Source organism: Nycticebus coucang, chromosome 20 (genome assembly GCF_027406575.1).
Source record: "Nycticebus coucang isolate mNycCou1 chromosome 20, mNycCou1.pri, whole genome shotgun sequence".
NCBI lineage: Eukaryota > Metazoa > Chordata > Mammalia > Primates > Lorisidae > Nycticebus > Nycticebus coucang.
Window position 1 is genome coordinate 57,969,814 of NC_069799.1, and position 24,382 is coordinate 57,994,195.

General features: G+C 41.6%; 2 protein-coding genes and 1 long non-coding RNA gene across 10 annotated transcripts in view; 1 reads left to right on the forward strand and 2 right to left on the reverse strand.

Moving 5' to 3' along the window:
• Positions 1–328: 328 nt before the first annotated feature.
• Positions 329–6,600, reverse strand: MEIG1 (meiosis/spermiogenesis associated 1). Its single transcript, XM_053572508.1, has 2 exons — positions 6,439–6,600; positions 329–1,831 (listed from the first exon to the last, which is right to left on the reverse strand). Exons 1-2 carry the CDS (start codon positions 6,574–6,576, stop codon positions 1,703–1,705), a joined length of 267 nt encoding a protein of 88 aa, XP_053428483.1. The 5' UTR covers positions 6,577–6,600; the 3' UTR covers positions 329–1,702.
• Positions 6,601–14,569: 7,969 nt separating this feature from the next.
• Positions 14,570–15,755, reverse strand: LOC128572439 (uncharacterized). Its single transcript, XR_008376213.1, has 2 exons — positions 14,831–15,755; positions 14,570–14,744 (listed from the first exon to the last, which is right to left on the reverse strand). It is a non-coding gene; the product is annotated as an uncharacterized LOC128572439 (long non-coding RNA).
• Positions 15,756–15,960: 205 nt separating this feature from the next.
• DCLRE1C (DNA cross-link repair 1C) overlaps positions 15,961–24,382 on the forward strand; it is a 33,026-nt gene continuing 24,604 nt past the window's right edge. For 2 of the 8 annotated variants that reach the window (XM_053572493.1, XM_053572492.1), the window contains exons 1-4: positions 15,961–16,099; positions 20,300–20,351; positions 22,839–22,923; positions 24,006–24,065. In XM_053572493.1, the coding sequence (XP_053428468.1) occupies positions 15,991–16,099; positions 20,300–20,351; positions 22,839–22,923; positions 24,006–24,065 (306 nt within the window). In that variant the 5' untranslated portion in view covers positions 15,961–15,990. Of the gene's footprint in view, positions 16,100–20,299; positions 20,352–22,835; positions 22,924–24,005; positions 24,066–24,382 lie in introns of those variants that run through there. The other 6 variants (XM_053572497.1, XM_053572499.1, XM_053572495.1 and 3 more) reach the window with 5 other exon arrangements.

Genomic DNA, 24,382 nt, shown 5'->3' on the forward strand with positions numbered 1-24,382 from the left:
AGGCTCTCGAGACATTTTAATATCTGCATGTAATGTGAAGGATGCCTCCGAGAATAGGGGTTCCAGTTCCCTCCGAGGGTGAAACTGGCTCTCCACTGCTCATAGCTGACAACGACAGATGCTATCCAGACTTGCAGGGCTGAGAAGCTGATGTCACTGGACAAAAATCTGTGCAGAGCTTGTCATAGCAGGTTTTAGGGATGCAGGGCAGTTATTGGCCTACCACAGTAGGTTTTACCAGAAAAAAAAAAGTATTATCAGATTTAGAAGACTTCTTATGCTTGGCACCTACAATTCTGTTCTTAGTCTGTTTAGTGTTGTTGCAACAAAATGCTGAGTCTGGGTAATTTTTAAAGAAAAGAAGTTTATTTGGCTCCTGGCTCTGGGGGTTGGGAATTCCAAGAGCATAGCACTGGATCTGGGGAGGGCCTTCATGCTGCATCAGCCCACGGTGGGAGGCAGAGAGTGAGAGGGAACTGAACTCACTTTTATAACAATACCCGTTCCTCCCATGATAATGACATTAATTACCTCTTAGTAGGCCCCACCTGTCAGTACTGTTGACTTGGTGATTAAGTTCCCAGTACATGAACCTGAGGGATTACCTTCAAACTGTACTATCTGCCAAATCTGGAAGATGATGATAAAAATCATGAGCTGAGAAGTGCAAAAAAAATGACTTGAGATAAGTGGCAACATCTTATCTTCCAGGCAGCATTGGGAATGGAAAAATAAAAGAGGCTTGACAATCTACATACCCTTTCCATGATATGTGTTTTAGCCATTAAGAGTTGTTGAACAGGCACAAGTTCGAATTGGGAAAATTAATGGAGTTTCACGATGAAGACAGTGGTTCAGAAAAATGGGAGCTATATTTGAATGAATGAATGGACATGGGCCACTATCCAAAAATCTATTTAAAGGTCATAATTCACATGATCACAAACTTAACAGTGAAAAAGTAGTTAAAATTTAGAAAGATGTATTTTGTATAGTAAGTCTCAAAATATCCAAGACTTACTATTTTTGAGGAGAGGACTTTTTAAGCTTCAATGTTAATGCGACCTTCCTCACTCGTGATCAGCTGTGTCTGCCGTGATTCCAGGCAGCATTGGAATTTAGGGTGCCTTAGGTGGGGGAACCCCCAGGTGTACCCTTGGGCCACAAAATGGAGATCTAGCATTTCAAATGATCTTCTATAAAGAGGTAAAGGCAAGCCAGGTGTGGGTAGTGCGCTCACAGTATCTGCTATAAGAAAATACATTAGTACCCTGTTTCTCCGAAAATAAGACATCCTCCGAAAATAAGACCTACTTACAGGAAAGATAAAGACGTCCCCTGAAAATAAGACCTAGCGCATCTTTGGGAGCACACCTTAAAATAAGACACTGTCTTATTTTCGGGGAAACAGGTTAGCCTAAACATTAGAATGGCTTCAAAGGGGGATATCGTTCCCTCACATTCCGTGGTTATTCTACTACAACTAACATGGTCAAAAAGAGAAAAAACAAGAAAGGTACAACTTCAGTGTATATCCTTAAACAGGACAAGATGATTAATAGATACTAAATTTCATGGTTTTGTGCTACAAAGCATTCAATTGAAGACTATACTTTTAAATTATTTTTGTAAAATCACATTTACATGATAAAAAGAAATGAATTATAAAAATATAATCGACAAGTAATACACAGAAGCAAGGTTAGTAAGCATATATTTTGACTTTGTGGACCTCCTTGTCATCGCATTCCCTCTGTTTGTTGTAGTAGTAGAAAGTATTGTCCCTTCTTTGAAGTTTCTTCACATATCCTGTCTCTGGCCAACGATCTACCTGCAGGTCAAAAACCAGACACAAATATTGTAATGCTGGTTTATTTTGATCTCCTATTTTGCTATCAAACAGTTAAAAGAACAGCTCATATACAAATGTTTGAGCTCTTAAGAGTATTACACACAAAAAACATGTCTTAAGCTGCATCCCTATACTGCAGAACGACTAAATCGGCATTTCTTTCTAGAACCCAATTTCTAGACCTAAATTTTTACACTGTGGACATGATAGAGAAATCATTAACAACAATTTAAATTTCCTTCTTCTTACATTTACAAATGATTCAAACATTATAACTTTTAAAAGATCATAATCAAGGGGAAATAAGAACCCCGTTCTGAGAGCACTGCCCTGTGGTTGTTGACACCACAGTAACTGCAGAAAGCAAACACACTCCAGAGATACCTTAAGGTGTATAAGCATTTCCTCCTGCCTAAATTTCAAGTTCACTTAGAAATCCAATTTGTAATAGGAACTTGGGGTCATGAATATAGTCCTCAACAATCTTTTCCTGCTTCTCCCACCATTCCTTTCTTTGTGCCGTATGGGTGTGCTTGCTTTATCGTTAGGCCTGATCTGATTTGGATGCTAGTCTCCCTCCTTCCTCTCCAGACTCAGTGTGATGCCTTCCTGATCAGGTGACTGCACTTTCATTATTGTTAAATCTGTTCCTTGTGGATTTTGTGACATGCCCTTTATCACGATCACAAACCCATTATCCAGGTTTTTGAAAATCAAATCCTGTTCTTCAATACCTTCCACGCACACAGTCCTGCACTTTTTATATTCCCCACTTACAAATTTCAGCTTTCAACAGGAAGGAAAGATGAATACATCTATGTCTCTGTCTTTCATTTCCTAATGTGTTTCTTTCTTTTTTTCTGTTCTCATTTATGTATAGATTAGTAAAAATAGGTAGCAGCATATCTAATAAACCTTGGCAGGCCTCTGAAACACGCATTATAGAAAACCAGCAGCTCTTCCTATCACTGACGTCACATTGGCCTGTGTGCCTTCTTGACCCTCAGCAGGGGAAGGAGGTGTTCTCAAGGCTCTGTTACAGCCTCCTTCACCTTGGGGCCAAGAGTGGATTCACTTTCATTTAATATGGTTCTGAAAACCATCTCAGGACTTTTGGAGCTACTTTGTAAGAGATGATCCTGAAAACATCCTGGCAGGGCCTGTGCTCAGAGACTTTTAGATATTTTTCCTTTTTACACCCCTTTCCATCTCTGAATTTTTTCTTCTTCACTTTTAATTTGATCACTCCCATTTAATATAAGAAACCTTCATGCCTAAGGTGTAATGGAATAATACCTTCTTCTCAGGCAGGGTGGTCAGCAATTAATATTAACAACACAGAGGTGTGTGCTTCAGGTAAAGAAAAATAACTTCTACTCTGAGAGGCCGAGGTGGGAGGATCGCTTGAAATTAGGATTTTGAGAACAGCCTGAGCAAGAGTGAGACCTGGTCTGTACTAACAACAGAAAAATTAGCCGGGATGATGGTGGGTGCCTATACTCCCAGCTACTCAGGAGGCTGAGGTCGGAGGATGGTTGGAGCCCAGGAGTTGGAGGCTGCAGTGAGCTATGATGATGCCACTGCACTCTACCTAGGGCAACAGAGCAAGATCACTGTCTCTTTATTTTTATTTATTTATTTATTTTGTGGTTTTTGGCCGGGGCTGGGTTTGAACCCGCCACTTCTTGCATATGGGGCTGGCGCCCTACTCCTTTGAGCCACAGGACTTCTAAGACACTGTCTCCAAAAAAAAAAAAAAAAAAAGGACTTCATTCAAAGCAAGACTTCAGTCACTATCCTAACCATCCTTGAAGGCCCACTGTGAATCCCAATGGGGATGTGAAGCCTTTTCTGGGGATTTTGTATTCCTCTAAGTTTCTGTGTTTTTTTTGTTTTTGTAAGACACATATATTACTACTTTGTCTTGCTTACGGTCTTATGGTTCTTGTTGCGACTTGTCTTCAGCTGCAAGATAATGAGGCTAAAAGCTACTGTTCATTAAACACTTACTGTTCATTCACTCAGCAAATTAGTATTGTGTGTGCAATGTCAGGCCCTTCAAATCCATGAGTTCACTTAATCCCTGGGACCACTGGCTGAAGCGGACACTGCCACTGCTATTGTAGTTGAGGAAATGGAGGCTCCGTGAAGTTAAGAGCGTGGTTCATGATTACCCAGCTGATGCGAGGTACAGCCCAGATGTAGACCCTGAACTGACTGACCCCTTGGCCTGTTCCCTTACCACTGGCTCACAGGGCATCTTGAGGTCAAGTCCTCTCTCACCTGTACTTTTATCTCCTAAAGCGCTTGGCATAGAAATTTGTACATGGTAGATCTCCAATACACATATACTGAGTTGAAACACAAAACCTCTTTATAACTGCCAAGTCCTAAGGTGAGTAGAATTGTTCTTCCTTTCATAACACACACACACACACACACACACACACACACAAATACGCACACACGTACACACACGTGCATACCCTGCTCAGTGGCTTTTGGGACTTCCCCTTTAAGGTTGTTCTTTTTTGTTCTCTTAAATCTGGTTTTGCCTTAGTAACAAGATTATTGGGCATGAGGGTGTAGGGGCAGGGGAGATAAGGGCACAGAGTGTGTTGTGTTTCACAACACAAGTTATTCTGGGTCTTGTGCATCTTTAGGGGCAACCCAATCTTAACACAAGGTATGATGAAGCTTATTTCTGAACGGCATTGAAATGATAATGCTTATGTTTTCCCTATCTACAGGGGCCCATAGATCAGGCGTCCTCAAACTTTTTAAACAGGGGGCCAGTTCACTGTCCCTCAGACCGTTGGAGGGCCGGACTATAGTTTAAACAAAAAAACTATGAACAAATTCCTACGCACACTGCACATATCTTATTTTGAAGTAAAAAACAAAATGGGAACAAATACAATTCACACCGCTTCATGTGGCCGGCGGGCTGCAGTTTGAGGACGCCTGCCATAGATGGTGCAGTATTGAAACTATGTATTGGCAATAGGGATGGAGTAAAATGGTATTAGACATAAGGAAACAGATATAGGAAAAGCACAGTAGTCAGTCTTCTTTTCTTCTGTATTTTTAGCTTCATTCCTCAATAACCCTAATGTCTGTTAACGTCTATTAAATTAAGCAGCCTATTACGTTTAGTGCTATACAGACTCCATGCATTTTCCTCTGTACATTTTTTAGAGGAGGTTTTTGGAGACAGAGTCTTGCTTTGTCGCCCCAGTGTAGAGGCATCACTGTAGCTCACAGCCACTTGCAACTCCTGGGCTCAAGTGATCCTGCCTCAGCATCCTGAGTAGCTGGGACTACAGGGGCCCACCCAGCTAATTTTCTTTCTTTCTTTCTTTTTTTTTTTTTGTAGAGAAAAACAGGCTGGTCTTGCTCTTGCTCAGGCTGATCTTCAACTCCTGGCCTCAACTCCTGATCCTCCCTCCTCAGCTTCCTATACACTTTTAAATGAAATATTAAATAGAGGCCAAAGAGCAGAATGAAGGAATAAGAAATATTACAGAGCTCTCTAACATACACACATAATTCGTCTCTGAAAAATGATGAGTCAATACAAAAAATATAAAAATCAAGTTAACAATAAACACTGTTGTAACTCCTGTTGTAAACACTGTTGTAAAATCTTAAAATTAAAATATGTAAATGTTTATAAATATTACATCGTACTCTACAATACAGTTGATTGTCAAACACAGATTCGAATTATGTGGGTCCATTATATGCAAGTTTTCTCCATAAATATGTTGGAAAATTTTTTTTGAGATTTGTGACAATTTGAAAAACCTTGCAGACAAACCATGTAGCCTAGAAATACTTGTTTTTTAAAAAGAAAATGTAGGTATGTCATGGATGCAGAAAATAAATGTAGATACTAGTCTGTTTATGTGTTAATCAACTGTTTATGTTACTTGGGAAGGCTCTGGTCGACAGTTGGCTACTAGTTTAAGTTTTGAGGTTATATGTAGGTTTTCTACTGTAAAGGAAGTGGGGAGGGGTTGGCGCCTCTAACCCCTGCGTTGTTCAAGAGTCAACTGTATTCTTAAAAATTCTTCCTCCTAGGCTGAGGCAAGGGAGTCACTTAAGCCCAAGAGTTCAAGGTTGCTGTGAGCTGTGACGCCACAGCACTCTACCAAGGGTCACATAGTGAGACTCTGTCTCAAAAAAAAAAAAAAAAAAAAAAAGTACTCCTAGTAGCCAGTAGAATAAATGGGTTAAAAATAAACACATTATAAACTGAAGCCAAATCTAGATTTTGGTCTAGTCTTTATAAAGAAAACAAAGCTATGTCTCTATTTTCTCAGAAAAGACTGAAATGTACAACCAAAATCAAGAGTTACTCTCTAACACTTTTTTTGCCACATATAATCTCCACAAAACATAAATTATTTAACCCTTTTCTAATTTCATGGTTAAAATAAAAGAGAAATGGAGGGAAATTATACTGACACAACAAACTGAACAGCTAATAACCTCTCCCACCAGTCTGCCTAAAAAAATCACACTTCTGGTCCTTAGTATCTTCATCAATAAAATGAAGGAGTCTGTAGAAGAATAAATCTTACCATAGAAACTTGTTTCACTTGTTTATATTCAATTTCATCCCGATATCCTGCTTGTTGAAATCTGTACAGATTTTCTATCTCTTCTGACCATTTCTTGGCACGACTGATTGATTTTGGTTTCACATCAGAACTGGCCATGGCTACAGGGGCCTTATTACCAATAATTGCTGAAAGATGTGAAGACAACATTAATAGATAACATAATAAGGACAATTTTGAATGTCTCTTTAAGAATGAACAAAACCAATACATAAAAATTATATAGGAAATTGAGTCTCGTTAAATATAGTAAGTTTTTAACATTCAATTCCTAGATTGAGAAGGATTTATGGTCTATTGGGGGAGAGAAAACCCTAAAAAACAAACAAAAAAAAAACTTGAAAAATACATATATTATTTTATTATATCTTTAGCAAATGAAACTGCATTCAGAGTTGGAGTTATGGAGTGATGTCCTAAAAGTCATATGCAAATTCTGTGTTCCAGGCAATACCGCGTACATTCCTGAAAACATACTCTTACTTGTAACTGCTTAGTTTGGTGGTTCTCAACCTTCCTTATGTATTTTCATTGTTAAAAAGAGGTCGAGACCCACAGGTTGAGAACCTCTGGCTTGGTAGATTGTTAAATATCTCACCACCAGTCCAATTAATAACATCCAAAACTGCCTCTCTCTTTTCTTAAAAAGGGAATGTAAGATCAGTTGTCTCGCTCTCTTTTTTCTTGCTGAGAAGCAGTGGTTTGAACTTCCACCATTTCTTACTTGCTTGGAAATATCCCAATCACTGCAAGTCATTTACTCATGTCACCAAGGCATACTGTCCTTTGATGGACCACTGTGAGGACACAGACGGACACAAGGTCCACGTAAGCTGCATGGCTGTCACGATGCTGAGATCACTGATGTTGACACAGGGCAGGAGGTTACTAATGGTCTTGGAAATTCAAATATTCAACTTGAGTTCATGTCACTGTCTATGCACCAAACTTCTATAGCCAGTTTTTCTATTTTTTTTTTTTTTTTGAGACAGAGTCTCACTTTGTTGGCCTCAGTAGAGTACCAGGGCATCACAGCTCATAGCAACCTCAAACTCTTGGGCTCAAGAGATTCTCTTTGCCTCAGCCTCCTGAGTAGCTGGGACTATAGATGCCCACCACAACGCCCAGCTATTTTTTTTTTTTTGTAGAGACAGAGTCTCACTTTATGGCCCTCGGTAGAGTGCCATGGCATCACACAGCTCACAGCAACCTCCAACTCCTGGGCTTAAGCGATTCTCTTGCCTCAGCCTCCCAAGTAGCTGGGACTACGGGCGCCTGCCACAACGCCCTGCTATTTTTTGTTTTTTTTTTTTTGGTTTCAGTTTGGCCGGGGCCAGGTTTGAACTCGCCACCCTCGGTATATGGGGCCGGTGCCTTACTGACTCAGCCACAGGCGCCGCCCACTCCCAGCTATTTTTAGAAACAGGGTCTCACTCTTGCTGAGGCTGGTTTGGAACGCGAGCTCAGGCAATCCATCTGCTTCAGCCTCTCAGAGTGCTGGGATCACAGGTATGAACCACCATGCCTAGCCCTATAGCCAGTTTTTTCAAAGACATAATTTTGTGCTTGTTTTTGCAACTACTTATTTTATTACCAAAATAAATCCAGTCACTTAATGGAAACAAAGTGCCCAGAATTTTCGTCATGATTCCTTGAATCTACTCTTCCATTAAAATAAATTTCTAATGGCTGAAATATGTTAAAGTCAGATCCTAGGCCAGATGAGATGGCTCAAGCCTATAATCCTAGCACTCTGGGAGGCCGAGGTGGGTGGACTGCTTGAGGTTCGAAGCCAGCCTGAGCAAGAGTGAGACACTGTCTCTACTAAAAATAGAAAAATTGAGGCAAGAGGATCACTTGAGCCCAAGAGTTAGAGGTTGCTGTGAGCTATAATACCTTGGCACTGTACCCAGTGTGACAGCTTGAGACTCTGTCTCACAAATAAATAAAAAATAAACAAATAGTCAGATCTTATAAATGAATTAAGATTTTTTTGATTTTTTTCAATCATGACAACAAATGCTCATATGTTAAAAATACATTAAAGTACAAAAAGAAAAGCCAAAAAAAAAAAATCACATCAATGAGAAATATCTATCCTTTGAGCGGCACCTGTGGCTCAAAGGAGTGGGACGTTGGCCCCATATGCTGGAGGTGGCGGGTTCAAACCCAGCCCTGGCCAAAAACTGCCAATAAAGAAATAAACAAACAAACAAAAGAATAAAAAAAAGAAAGTCCATCCTTCACTTTGGGTGACTATCATCCTAAACACTCAATGAATTTTTAAACTTTTATAGAAAAGTATAAAAGTTTAAAATCTGGTATACCAAATGACTTTACAAGAGTTATAAATTTAGATTTTCCTGGATTTAACAGGCGGAAAAACAGGAAATTGAAATAAAATTGACACACTTGCTGAATTTCAGATGCATGTTTCTTCAAAAGGAAAGACATAGCCAAAAAGTTAGCTCAATGGTTAATGGAAAAAGATCATGAACACTGTTAGGAAGCCAAGAGTCTCTGTTTCAACTCCAGGTATCAATGTGACACCCAAGTACTGTCTTGACTCTTTTCTCTGACAAACATGAAAATTGTTTCCTCTTATTTCCTCTAGATTTTTGTTAAATTATTTATTTAACATTTTAAAGCATTTATAGCATTTTTACATCCTATTCTGAAACCATAATTTCCCCAGTTGGTTGGACTTAGCTCCAGACTTAAATGAATTTAAATGAAGTTATCTGAGTCACATAGTCCTTATCCTGATCAAAGGAGCAACTGCATAAGCAGATACATCATGAGCATTGTTTGCATTTTTTCCAATGTGCATACTGACATGATATTGATCAGAATAATGAAGATTAGAGTTTTTTTTTTTTGGCCGGGGCTGGGTTTGAACCCGCCACCTCCGGCATATGGGACCGGCGCCCTACTCACTGAGCCACAGGCGCCGCCCAGAAGATTAGAGTTTTGTTTGTAGGTGACATCTTAAAAACTTTGAATCCTTATCTACTGATTTGTGTTCAGGCTCAGGTTGCATTTTAAGGTAATTCATTGTTAAAGTATTATATGAACTTATGTGAAATTTTGAATACCTGACAAAACAGTAAGTAAGCCATGCTTCAGTGAAACCCTTGCCCTTTAATCCCATTCATTTAATGGGAAGTTCACTTCAGTGATGCATAGAACCAACAAGTGAATTGAATAGGAGTGGCACAGCCTAATAATCAATTCTTATATATAATTACTAATAAACTATACATAAAGGATACAAAAAATGATGCTAAGAAACACAAGAGGAAAAAAAAGTATGAATTCACTGTATTATAAATACTTTAAAAAACAAGTATGTCTTTATATGATCTTTTTTTTTTGTAGAGACAGGGTCTCACTTTATGGCCCTCAGTAAAGTGCCGTGGCCTCACACAGCTCACAGCAACCTCCAACTCCTGGGCTTAAGCGATTCTCTTGCCTCAGCCTCCCGCTGGGACTACAGGCGCCCGCCACAACGCCCGGCTAATCTTTATATGATCTTAGTGATGGTATTACTCACATTACTTTTACAAATGAAGCAGTTTCTAAAAGTAGTGGTAGGATCTAATTTCTGTTTTATCCAGGCCACTTTTGCTTTAAGGTTGGCTTCTTTTTTTTAAGACAGTGTTTCACTTTGTCCCCCTCAGTAGACTGGCCTGGTGTCATAGCTCACAGCAACCTCAAACTCTTGGGCTCTAGAGATCCTCTCGTCTCATCCTCCTAAGCAGCTAGGACTGCAAAAGCCTGCCACATCTGGCTAGTTTTTTTACTTTTAGTAGAGACAGGCTGGTCTCGAACTCCTGAGCTCAAACAACCCTGCCTCAGCCTCTCAAAGCATTAGGATTACAGGTGTGAGCCATCATGCCCAGTTAGGTTGCCTTTTTGATACATAATAAAACACTTTTATTTGCTCATCCTAGCTGAAAAAGTATTTTCCCATAGGTCATCTATGTAACCTTTTGTCACTTTCAGGTCAAACAATTATGCCAACTATACATACAAAAATACTACATTTGATAGAAGAGCACAAAATATGCTGTATCAGTTGGACTTCTGGGGAAAGAATTATTTTTCCCAGAAGAAATGGACATCTTTTAGTTATTAACAGGCATTTCAAAATTTTGTTTCCCCAGAATATTTAAAGCCAACATGAATGTAATTTTCACCATAATAGGAATCCTAGTGGCTAATATACCTAGTTTCATTTTTTGGTCTTTCTTTGTTTATTCAAAACTCAAATGAAACTAAAATAATGAAAGATCAACTTATAATTCCTCGATTAAATGTTTTAGTGATTCTAGGAAATTCAGTAGCACTAATTCTGCTAGTAACATTCAACACTTTCAAACTGAGGTATTTAACCAAATGTAACAAAAAATAAAAAAGAAATGATTAAAAAATAAATTTAATGTCTGTAATACCAAGTTGGATCTCCACAAACAGGAAATGGCAATACCTGAGTTTCTAGTTCGCAAAAACTCAATGCTATTAAACACTATCAGAGTTTATCTGGGTACAGATGGTCCCCTGACTTACAATGGTTCCGCTTTTTTGACTTTACCATGGTGTGAAAATGACACACATTTAATAGATAACTGCACTTCAAGTACCCACAAAACCATTTTGTCACTTCAGTACAGTATTCAATATTACATGAGATATTCAATACATCATTATAAAATAAGCCCAACAGTAGGCTAATGTAAGTGACCCAAGCATGTTCAAGGTAGACTGGGTATGCCATGATGTTCAGTAGGTTAGGTGTGATACATTAATTTTCAACTTAAAAATATTTTCAATTTACCAAGGGATTATTGGGACAGAATCCCAACCTAAGTAGAGGCTTGTTTGTATTTTAACACCAAATCCCCAACAATCTAAATACGGAATGTAGCTGTAAAAGGCTTTGATATAGCCAGCCGCACCAAACTCACTTCTACGCAAAATACCTTTTCATCTCCGTTTGCTCTGCGAAGTGCTTTTACTTTTGTGCCCTTAAAACTACCACAGAGTTAACCTCCCTGATCTCATGTCTTCCCCACGATTATTTCTGTTCCTAAGAGGCAGTAGGATATGGCAGGGGAGCCTTGTAACTAGCGCGTAATCTGGGCCAATACAACGAACATTCCTGGGCCCGTTTCCTGAACTCTGAAAGGTGGCTTCCGAAGTCTTGGAATTCCCTGTCCCAAGGTTGCCAAAATATGCCTTGGTGGCCCACGGTCCAGGAGTGCTAATAATTTGCATTTGTGCAGCACAAAGCCACATCTTTGCAGTTACCTGTTGCTAACATGCCTCAAATTTTTTTTCTCCCATAAATCTCCAAACGTGATTTTGATGTAAAATCTACCTAATGTAGGCTAGGATGAAAAAAGTACAGTTTTGTAAGAACTAGGGATCAAATGAATGAGCCCTCAGGCTCGCGTCTCCTAAACCTAAAGGGGACGCGGGTGGCCAGGGGGGTTCCAGGAGAATCACACTCCGAAACTCAAGAAGGGCCACGAAGAAACCACCCAAACTGGAGAGGACGCAGAGGAAGAAAACATCGGGGTGGGAAGAGCTACTGGGCGGAAGGGGCGGAGCCTAAACTTCCGGGGCGGGGCTCGGACGGGAGAGAGGAGGGGCTGGTAAAGCTCGGCCCTCAATGACGAGTCCACCCACCCCTGGGTCCGGCTTCACGTGGTTATCCTCGTTCGGCCCAGCAGGAAAGGTTGGGAGCGCCCCGCTGGAAAGCTAGAAGGCGGACGCCCAGTGCTCTTTTCTCCACTCGGGTTCCGTGGGCTGGGCTAGAGAGAGGCCAACTGTCACGGCCTCTGCGCTCCTAACGTCTCCTAGCAACGTGGAGGCGCCTCTCTAGCACCCAGTTTACTTAGGCCCCACCCAGCTCAGGTAGGCCCCGCCCCCCGGAGTGGGCTTTCTGCGCATGAGCGAGGGAAAAGCGGGTTGGCAGACTGTGTTTGTTAAGCCTCTGGAGAGCCCGGGGCGGGATCTTTGCAGTACTTAACCCTGTAACAAGGAGGAGGGCGCAATGGATTATTTGCTGCTTCTTGAATTCTAGACCATGTTCCTGGAACGGAAGACTACTGGTGTTTCTAATTCCCGATAGTAGATATCGCCTGTCTGTCCATTTTGTAGGAATTAAATAAACCAACCTATAGGATCGGTTATACTGCCTGACAATTAGTAAACCTACAATAAATGATATCTATAGGTTTAATTATTGTTCTAACATTATCTTCATTATTATATGGAAAAATACCAGCTACTTTAGTGAAAAGTGACCAGGTTCAAGATACACATTTTGAACGCAGGACCATCAGGATTTGCTAATGAATTGGAAAAAGAAAGGCAGTGACGTGCCAGAGCCAGCTCTTTACAGCTCAAGAGAATCAAAGTTTGGGGAATTTTTTATTCCAATTATTAAACACAAGCCAAATTAAAAATCAAATTATGTAAACTTATACTTGAGTCATATTGAGACAAAATAAATACTAAAAACACCCCCTCTTCCCCCCAAAAAAACCTCTCATGTATTTACTCAGCTCCCAAGTTTATTTCCTTAGCTCGTATCTTTTTCTTGGAACTATTTTTTCTTTTTTTTTTTAATTTTATTATTTTTTTTTAATTTTCACATATACATGTGTTCATTAGGTTTTCACATTTTGCCTTCACAAAATTAAAAAGGCTTAAAATTTAACAACAATAACAATGTTTACGATGGGGACCAGAAACAAAAACCTTGCAAAGAACTAATGAAGACAAATACATTCAGAAAAGAAATCAGACAATTGCTGCAACAAAGTATTGAGCAACAATAATAATAGTAATGCAAAGAAAGTAACATTCACATTGTCAAATAAGAGTATGTCTATTATAGAATGCTTTGACTCTGAGGTTCACTATGGAGTCATCAATTAACTACTTATTATTATTTTTCCCCATAGTATCAAAGAATAGACAACTAATATTTATAAATAAAGATAAAAGATAATTTCAAAAAATAGATCATGCCAAATCTTACAGACAATATAAAAAGAAGAAATACTTCAAAATCATTCTACTTAATCTGGATTCACCTGATATTAAAATTAGAAAAAATATATTATTATAAAGGGGGAAAATACAAACATAATTCACTTATAAATGAGGAAACAGTAACTTTTTTAGACTTGGATATTCAGCTTATATTCAACAGCTACTTGGTTGCCCACGACGACCTCCTCAAACACCTTCCCCCATTCTTTTCTAAGTCTTTCCCTTCAGTAGATAACACCTCTTTCTCTTACTTTTCTTGTTTATCCCTCAATACACCAACATGTGGGTTTATAGCTGCCACCCAAGTCCAAGCCACTATCATTCCCCTGCCCCCCAGGGATTGCAATAGTCCCCCCAAAGACCCCCTTTCTCCTCCATGGTCACAACAGTCAGCACAACAGTTAACTAAGCACATACTGACGCAGGGAGTCTCTGGGGATGCAGAGTATTGCCTATTTTTGCTTGGTTCTCTGGACAAAACATGGAAATTGCAGAGGGTCCCGCACCTGTTTAAATTCACAAGGGTCTCTATCCACTTTGAATTTGTACAGAAGCCTCTAACCCCGTAGATTCAGAAGGGTCTCTAATACCTACAGAGTAGCACTGGAGCCTCTATCTACCCTGTTAGATCCACAGGGCCTCTGACCCCTGTGAAATATAAAGGCCATGTCCAATTATCAGTGGTTCTGTGCTTGGAGATATTTTTCTGGATCTGCCTTCTGGCAGGTGTAGAGATCTTTGTGGATGCCACCCTTCTCTCCCCAGATCTGATGAAACACTTTTAGCCCAGACAAAATGGTTAAAAGGGGTGGGGTTTTTGTGCCTGAAAGGCTTTTCTCTTGCTTTCCATGTAAAGTTTCCATCAAGTTTGTTTGTCTCTATATTCTTAATTCCAATAGGGAATCCAGGGTCCCAGAGCAGTTCCCCTGTACGGCTGACCGACCAGCTTCAAGGTCCAAGGTCTTATTCTTCCCCTTTGCTCTGTCTCTGCTGATAGTTCCTTCCCTGGAATAGACAAGAAAAAGCAAGCAGGAAGACGGCTGCAAGAGCAAGCCTGCCGCTAAAAGCGACAGATTAAATCACAAACATCGTTTCCCCACACGTGATAAAGAAATACTTTGAAATAAGAGTGGAGTGTAGCAGCACCGGGAGGCTGTAAAGAGAGGGTTATGGGCTTCTGCGTGGCATGAGAAAGTCCCCTGCTAGTTCCCTGGATAGAGCAGGTAGTCACCTACGTATGAGCAAGGGAGGAGGGAACGCAAAAGTCAGGCAACTGGCTGGAACAGACAGCCCTGAGAGGGCTGGAGTCAGCCTGTGGCAAACGGCTTGGATGTGAATGGCCTGAGGAGTGCCCATCTGCCACCTGGTTGGGAGGAACCTCAGTCAGCCATGTGGAGTGAAGTCATGCACCTGTCACTCACGGGAAAGCCTGCAGAAGGGAAAGAGGAAAAAAAACCCTCCAATCCAGTTCCCAAGATGACAGCGATTCTCACCAGGAGTAATTCAGGGATGGAATAATCTTCAGGCTGGCTCACCATGAAGGAACATGTCACCAGTCTAAAGGTTCTTGTCAATGTGCGGAAGGGAATTTCAAGACTTGCACACAACCAACAGTGGCAAGTTTATTAAGTGAGAACCGACAGGCTTAGGAAAGTTTTGTGCAGAAGCGAAAGTCGGAAAAGAACAACCCCCCAAACCCCATGTGGTTGCTGTTTTTGTTTGTTTGAAGTCATAGCAGGCTGGGCGGTCAGTGTTCATTCTGTTCTCACTCATACATACATGATGAGGGGAAGGTCACTTTGTATAGTGTAACGCTGGAAAATTAATAGCTCTTTTCTTCTCAGGGCTGTCTGTTCCAGCCAGTTGCCTGACTTTTCCGTTCCCTCCTCCCTTGCTCATACGTAGGTGACTACCTGCTCTATCCAGGGGAACTAATAGTTATTGAATCTATCGTGAATCAGATGCAATTTTCTCATACAGTCCTCACGGTCATCTCATAGACATCGGGAAAAGAAGAGACAGACGGGCACCCGGACTCCCAGGCCAGCAGGAGGCAAAGAGGAAGCAAAAAATGACCGCAAAAAGCAGCTGGGGAGCCCATCAGCTTCCTTGGGTGGGGCCTCTTGCTACGGCTGTTTCTGTTTCCCTTGGCCCGATTGCAGCTGCACAGACACCTGCAACGCTTTACCGCAACGCCACCTGCGTTTTGTCGATTTGCGGAAGTGACGAGATACCCCGCGGACCGCCCCCGCGCGAGTCGGAGCGCTCCCTGCTCAGGCGGGTCTCTGCCCCAACTTTTAAACCCAAGCTCCTGGGCTCCGTCCCTGGCTTGCTCTGATTGGACGTGGCTGCGCTCGGCCTGCCAATGGCGAGGAGGCGCGCAAGTTCCCGGAAGTGGCAGTGCGGGACGCGCCGGCTCGGGGTCCCCTGCGCCAGGGTTGCAGCGCTATGAGTTCCTTCGGGGGACAGATGGCGGAGTATCCGACCATCTCGATAGACCGCTTTGACAGGGAGAACCTGAAGGCCCACGCATACTTCCTGTCCCACTGCCACAAGGGTGAGTGAGCGCTGCGTGCTGCCCTCTCCCGGGGCGCGGGGGGTTGGAGAGAGAGGACAGGAAGGGACAGGCTGTCGGAGGCCGGCGAGGGGCTGGTCAGGACCCGTTGTCTTAGTCGGGGTCTTAAGCGTCTCGCAGGCTTTATTTCTGGATCTTACAACCTGGCGCTTTGGGCATTTGGACACCGACTCTGGTCACTTTGGGCAGGCGCTGCTAGTAGATTCTTCTGGTAAGCGCTTCAAGTGGCCCATAGAAGTTGCCGAAGATTCTCAAGTTGTCCCCCATAGCCTCGCTACCAGGTATAAAGAAAAAAAAAAATTCAGATTAATTTTGGACAAGCAGGCGCAACCATGCACACACTGTCATTTCATACAGCCCGTGTGTGAGCTCCAGAAGGTGCTTGCGCCGCCTCTTTTGGGTATTCGAGGTCTGCAGCCGAGAGGAATGCTTCCTTCTGGTCTGGAATGGCTGTGTGTTTACCTTATCGATGGCTTTAGGCAATCAGAGTACACTACTAGGATTTCACAGCTGGACTTGTTTAGGGATTAAGTTTAGAGAGTCACTTTTAAGATATAGGTTTAGATGCCCCAGGCAAGACTGGAGCTAATCCCCAGAGTTTAAGTACTGCTAATTTCACCTCCATTGTCCACTTTTGACATCTATTATGCTGACAAACAAGTCCCTAACTTTACCAATGAAACTGGCCTTGATCCGAGATGAAGATAAACGGTTGCAATAGAGTAGCTGCCTCTGGCCACCTGGCCTTGCAGAGAAGCTTGAGTAGCTCCCTGATCCTATGAGTCAGTATAACAAACCCATGTGCAAATACACAGAGCTTTAGTGCAGAGTATTTTAAAGGGAATTGCGCTTTTCAGAACACCACCTTCCCTCAACTGTGCTGGGGTGGTGGTGTGGGTAGAATCAACCCCATGTGCTGTAAATATAAAAGTTCAAGTTACTACTTCTAGGAAATACTTCTGCTTTTTCTGCTCAAAGCCACCCATAATTTTAATGAGAAAAATCTGGACCGCTTCTCATGCTTTACCAAACAGCGAAAAGTTTTTGGAGATCTTTCTGCTTATTTTTGGGAATAACATTAATGATTTTGTTTTTCTTCGAGAGTCTACTTCTGGATGTGAATGCCCAACCCTTTCGGTGTTAAGTCTTTAAAATTTGGTAGCCACGGTTGAAGTATGGTTGGGAATCTTGCCCTCCATGTTTAGGAGTAGTGAGTTTGGAGAAATAATTCATCGAAAGGAATTTGCGACATCCTCATCAGTTTGTACATTAAGCGAGAAATCGACTCTTCCTAACATTGAGCAGTTTTTCTGTTCTCTAATCACACGTGTTTACTCAAGCAGGATGTAAACTTGTCAAGGGCAAAAATTCAGCTTTTGGAGATGTCCTTATTGCCTCCTGTTGGATTTTTAACCTTTTGGGGACACAGACTCTTTGACTATGCTGTAGACTAGACTATCTCCCCAATATTTGCATGTTGAAATCCTAAACCCCGTAGTGACTGTTTTGGAGCTAGGGGCTTTTCTGGGGTTGTTAAGGTTACACGAGGTCATGTGAGTCGGCTCCTACCCTGATAGGGTTAGTAGCTCTAACCCTTGAGAGGCTTCACTCTTTTCATGCACACACGCTGAGGAAGGACCTTGTGAGAAGGTGGCTGTCATAGACCAGGAAGGGAGCCCTTACCAGAAACCAGATGCATCCACACCTTGATCTTGGATTTCTCAGGTTCCCTATAGGGAACTGTTTTATTTATTTATTTTTTTTTTTGTAGAGACAGAGTGTCACTGTACCGCCCTCGGTAGAGTGCCGTGGCGTCACACGGCTCACAGCAACCTCTAACTCTTGGGCTTACGCGATTCTCTTGCCTCAGCCTCCCAAGCAGCTGGGACTACAGGAGCCTGCCACAACGCCCAGCTATTTTTTTTTTTTTTGCTGTTGCAGTTTGGCCGGGGCTGGGTTTGAACCCGCCACCCTCGGCATATGGGGCCGGTGCCCTACTCATTGAGCCACAGGCGCCACCCTAAATACATTCCCATGATCACTGCACAGATACTTTCTTTTTTTTTTTTTTTGCAATTTTTGGTTGAGGCTGGGTTTGAACCCACCACCTCCGGCATATGGGGCTGGCGCCCTACTCCTTTGAGCCCCAGGTGCCGCCCCTAGGGAACTGTTTTAAAATATAAATTTGTATTGTTTAAGCCACTCAGTCTATGGCAGTTAAAGTAGACTAATTAAGAATATCTGAAAATCTCTGTGGCTATAAAAATGCACATAAACACATTATCACATTTTGATAAAATTTGGAGTGGGCAATGGGCCTACCTGACATCCATTTTGTGGACCATCTAGAACCCAGTGCTGGGTTCAGAGTCTGTGCGAAACACTGTTGGTCAGGTTCAGAGGGTAGTGAGACCTGTGACCTGAGATAGCAGCCCAAAGTTGGGGAAGACTTCTTGAGGGGGTAATTTTTTTTTTTTTTTTGAGACAGAGCCTCAAGCTGGTCACCCTGGGTAGAGTGCTGTGGCATCACAGCTCACAGAAACCTCCAACTCCTGGGCTCAAGGGATTCTCTTGCCTCAGCCTCCCGAGTAGCTGGGACTACAGGTGCCCACCACAATGCCTGGCTATTTTTTGGTTGCAGCTATCATTGTTGTTTGGCGGGCCGGGCTGGATTTGAACCCACCAGCAGGTGTATGTGGCTGGTGCATTAGTCACTTGAGCCACAGGTGCCAAGCCAGGGGGTGGTAAATTAATATGATTTATTCTAGTCAAGGGAAAGGAAAAATGGCCTGGACCTTGACTTTAGTTCCAGCAGCACAAAGTCAGCTCACTCAGGTTCTCCTGAGCATCAGTTAGGAAGGGGTCTGCGGCAGTGGGAATGGGGGCAGTCACAGGCTAGAGGGTGCTGCTTGCATAGTTTGGCAGCCTGGTGCAGAGTCCTGACTCAGTTTCCTTTTGGCCTCTTTGGAAACCCCAATTATGGAAAGTCCAGCCCTGGGTTTACCTATAGGCTCTGAAAGGCTAGACCAGGTATAACCTGAGGGGGTTTACCCTCTGGGGGACAGGTGGCCTATCCTAGGTGGGGGTGTGGCATGTATCCAGTCAAGGGCAGCCAGGGGATGTGTGGTGACTGCCCTGTTTTCCCTGAGTTTAAGCACCATCATATATAGATGAGAGAGAGAAAGTGTGTGTGTGTGGTGGTGATTAGAATTGGTTTGATTTAGCTAAATAATTTAGCAGTGTTTGGTCCTTGTTGTCTCCTCCTTTACATGCTAAAGATTCAGAATATATTAGATTGCACTATATATCTAGCATACTATATTTTTTTTTTTTTTTGAGACAGAGTCTCACTATGTTGCCCTCGGGAGAGGGCTGTGGTGTCACAGCTCACAGCAACCTCAAACTCTTGGGCTTAAGCAATTCTCTTGTCCCAGCCTCCCAAGTAGCTGGAACTATAGGTGGTGGCCACAAGGCCCGGCTATTTTATTGTTGTAATTGTCGTTGTTGTTTTAGCTGGCCCAGACCGGATTCGAACCTGCCAGCGTGGGTGTATGTGGCCGGCGCCCTACCTACTGAGCTATAGGCACCGCCATGTACTATTTGTTTTAATTGTTACCTTTCTGTGTTCATTTTCTCAAGTCTATTAATTTGGGGGGCTATGGGCAGGTCTCTTGAATAGTCAAATTGTGCTGTTCAACCCAGTAGTCACAGTAAGCCAAGAAGATTATGAACCCCTTCTTATTCTGGCCTCAGCCTGAGGGATTTCCTAGCAGACTGCATGGACGCAAGCTTGAACTTCTAGATGAACTAACTTCAGTGGCAGGAAGTGAATGGGTCACTCAGAGCGAGGCTGGAAGGATGTTGGGTTGATAATGACAAAAGAGAGTAAAAGGATTGGAAGCCTTTCTCATTCTTCTGTGGCTTCTCAGGGTGACTTAAACTCTGCCCCACGTTGCAGGGTATCACTCTCCTTTGGTGGCTCAGGGATGGGCAACCTGTCCTGTTCTCTAAGAAATTCTTCACCTGTAGAAGAGTCAACAGCCCATGTGAGTTATTTGTTGTATAAAGGAGCTCTCAGGTGTTTCTCTTGAAAGGAAGCTGTAAAAGAAGATAGTTAGGTTTTGTGGGGCTAAGGAATCCTCTGAAAAAAAAGTTTATGATTTTCTGTTCTTTTGTTTTTAGATCACATGAAAGGATTAAGAGCCCCTACCTTGAAAAGAAGGTTGGAGTGCAGGTAATTGATTTTACTCTGTCTTTGTCTGTGTGTTTAAGTGAAGGTTTTCTTGGAGCGATGGAAAGTCCATCCTTCATAAGGGCACCATCTGACGAACTTTTACAAAGTGAACACATCCTTGAAGCTGCTACCCAGACCAAGAGCTAAAACAGTAACAATATCCCAGGCCCCTGCTTCCTCCAAAGGTAACCTCTGCTCTGGCTTTTGTTACCATGGGATAGCATTGGCTGTTTTTGAACTTTGTATAAATAGCATCATACCAAATAGACTTTTACACGTATGCAATTCATCTATGATGAAATAGGCAGTATTAACTCATTCATTTTTATTTCTGTAAAAGTGTATGTGAGAATAATTGTCCCATTATAAAGAAATCATACAGTTTAAGACTTTTTTTTTTTTTTAATTTTTTTATTAAATCATAACTGTATACAATGATATGATTATGGGGCATCATACACTCACTTCATAAACCATTTGACACATTTTTATCACAGTGGTTAACATAGCCTTTCCGGCGTTATCTCAGTTACTGTGCCAAAACATTTATATTCTACATTTACCAAGAGTTTAAGACTTTTTTCATAAACCTGAACTTTTGGGTCCCTGCGGCCATTGCCTAAATCTAAATTCCAAATTCTCAAGACACATAACCAGTGGTTGTCAGGCTTTTCTGCTGATCAGTAGCAATTTTTCTGCTGATCAGTAGCAATAGTCCGTGCTCTTGACAATGATGACTGGTGTTTATTGAACACTTACCCTAATTCTGGGCACTATGTACTTATAGTTCAGCACTTTTTCTGGGTGCCTATGATGGGTCAGGCTTTGTACTGTAGGTTGACAATACATTAGTGAGCCACACAGGTGAAAGCCCTGTTCTCTTGGACCTGACATTATCATTACAGTCCCTTGACCATCTTTTGAATAGATACCCTTATTATTAATAGTTTACAGATGAGGAAACTAAGGAACTGGAGACGTTTAATTAGTTGCTTAATATCACCCAGCCAGTAAGAGGCAGGGCCAGGATTTTAACCAGGTCTGGCTTTAGAGCCGAGGTATCAGTTACCCATTGCTGTGTAAGCAATTCATCGCTGAGTGACTTAAAGCAGCCCTGGTTGGGTGTCATCTCTCAGTTTCTGTGAGTCAAGAATTGTGGTAGGGTAGAGAGGGGTGGTTGGCTCGTGCCTGGCTGGGCATGAGATGGGGCTGAGGTGATCTGAGGATTCACTAATGTCTGATACCTGTCTGGGAAGATGGGTAAGGGCTGGAACCTTTGGAGCTCCTTGGGCATTTTTGTCTATTCTAAAAAGTCTTCGTGGTATGGTGTTTTCAGGCTAGCCAGACCCGATAAATGGAGGTTCAGAGTTAAAAAAGCCTGTGTCCCAAGGCAGCCAGTTACATTGCCTGCAGGTTGGATCTCTAAAGGCTCCCCCTACATTTGATTAAGGCATTTACAAAGGACTGCTCTGATTCAACGGGAGGGAGCACAGACTGCTCCAGTTGGTAGAGGAATTCTGATACTTACTTTATAAGAAGAGTGTGTAGGGCAGCACCTGTGGCTCAAAGGAGTAGGGCCCCGGCCCCATATACCAGAGGTGGTGGGTTCAAACCCAGCCCTGGCCAAAAACTGCAAAAAAAAAAAAAAAGAAAGAAAGAAAAAAGTGACCACCTTTGGAAAATACACTCTGCCACTGACTATATTCCTAACCTCTAAACCAGTGCTTTTCAACTCTTTTTATCTCACAACACACTTGAACCTGTAGTTAAACCTCCGTGGCACATTTAAATTATGTTGATTTCCCCCCCCCCAAAAAAAAAGTAGAAGAAAGAAAATACTGTGCTTTGAACTTCTTTTGGAGTGGGTGGCACCTGTGGCTCGAGGAGTAGGGTGCCAGCCCCACATATCAGAGGTGGTGGGTTCAAATCCAGCCCTGGCCAAAAAATTGAACTACTTTTGGAAATAATTTAATTAGTCTTTAAAAATTTTCGAGGCACACCTAAGAGATCCTCACCCAGCACAACAGTTGAAACTCTGTGCTCTAAACTATACTATTGAATTTTTAAAGTCTATTACACGGTTTGTTCATTAACAAAAGTAAATAGCATAGATTTATGTGAAGGAAAAAGCTGAAGTCTCTGCTCCCAGCTCCTCTTTCTCAGTCTCCAAAGGCAGGTTAATGTCTGGCGGCATTTTTTCAGACAGACGCGCCTGATCAGGTACAAGCCTGTGTCTTTCACCATAGCAATGGTGAGGGACACCTTTCTGAGGAGGTCAGTGGACATGGTAATCCCCCCTCCCTTATGCTTTTGATGGGACTGAACTAGTGGGCGTGTGCATGTTTTGGGAACCACCTTTGCACTTCCTGTGCCAGGGATCTGTGTTATTAGAGAAAACTGACATATAATGAAAAATAATTCGTAGTCACAGGATAGCTTATTTTGGATAGTCCTGAAATAGCTTTTTCTTTTTCCTTTTGTTTTCAGCTTGAAGGTTTATTTGTACTGTTCACCTGTTACTAAGGAGTTATTGTTAACCAGCCCAAAATACAGATTTTGGGAGAAACGAATTGTAAGTTTTATTTTTCGAATAACATTCTTTTTTTTTTAAAGTGGGAAATATTTTGCGAGGCAGATTGCAAAAGCACTGGAATTATGCAAAACTCAATTCAGAAAAGGGGAACCACAGTGAGCGGATAGAATTAGGGTTTATTGTGTGGATTAGACCATATATTAATATACTAGCATATTTGATAATTTAGACAAAGTAGATAAATATTTGGGAAAATTGAAAAATACCGAGGCAAGGAAAGTGAGAAACTTGAATACATCAGTAACCATCAAATAAATTCAGTTATCAAAGATGTCTTCTTCAACAAAAAGCCCTGGGCCCAGATATTTTGAAGGTGCATTCTACCAATTGTTCAAAGAATAAATAATCCCTATATTAGATGAGTCATTGTGGGTAATAATAAAAAGGTTAGTGGCTCAACTTTGCTAGCAAAGTAGATGATAGTATACTGGGAAAAAGCCATTTCATATGTGAAAATATGTAAACATCTTAGTTAAGATCGTAACTCACTGAACCTATCAGTAATAAATAGTGGATCATGAATAGGATGTTTGATTCCAGAAATGTAAGGATATTTTAACATCTTAACCTTAGTCACTGTAAGTTTTATGACATTAGTGAACTGAAGAGATGAACAGTTAGGCTCATCCATTCATCAGATACTGCAGTTAGAGAACGGGGCCTGCACATCATGGTCTGATCTGGCCTGTGTTCTATTGCACAAAACCGAACAGCTAGTACACATGGTTACATGGTTCACAAAGGCTCAAATTCAAAGGGAGAGGGGAGTGGGATGGTAGGCATGGGGAGACAGAGGAACATTGAATTCATGGAAATGGGATTGTTGTGTCAAAGGAAGTATATACCTTACAAGGCATTTAATACATTTTGCAAAATCTCCACAGGAAAGGTATTTTTCCTTTATCATTTTTTTCAAAATGTTAAAATATTTATTATAATGAAATCAGAAATTATTATACAGAAAAGTCTATAACTTCACTTGTCTTTGTGTTTGAAATGGCAAAGACATACAAAACTGTGAAAAACTGACTTATTCATGATCTCTTATGTTGTTTTTATAGGTATCAATTGAAATCGAAACTCCTACCCAGATATCTTTAGTTGATGAAGCATCGGGGAAGGTAACGAAATATTAAATATCATGTGATTTTTAAAACATTTAGTGCTAAAATGATTATCTTTCTTAATTTTGAATATTCATTTAACCATAAATAAAAATTTAGTAATTGGTGGATTTTTGGGGTGAAAACCCTCAAAGCATTTGTGATCGTCTTCATCCACTTTTGGAATGCTGTTACAAAAGAACTATAGACGAGTGGCTTATATGACAGTTTCTGTCTCAGTTCTGACCTTGAGTGTTCAAGGTCAAGGCTTTAGCAAATTGGTGTCTAGGGGCTGGGGCTGGTTCTGGTTCTTTTCCCTACTACTTGGTTCTTTT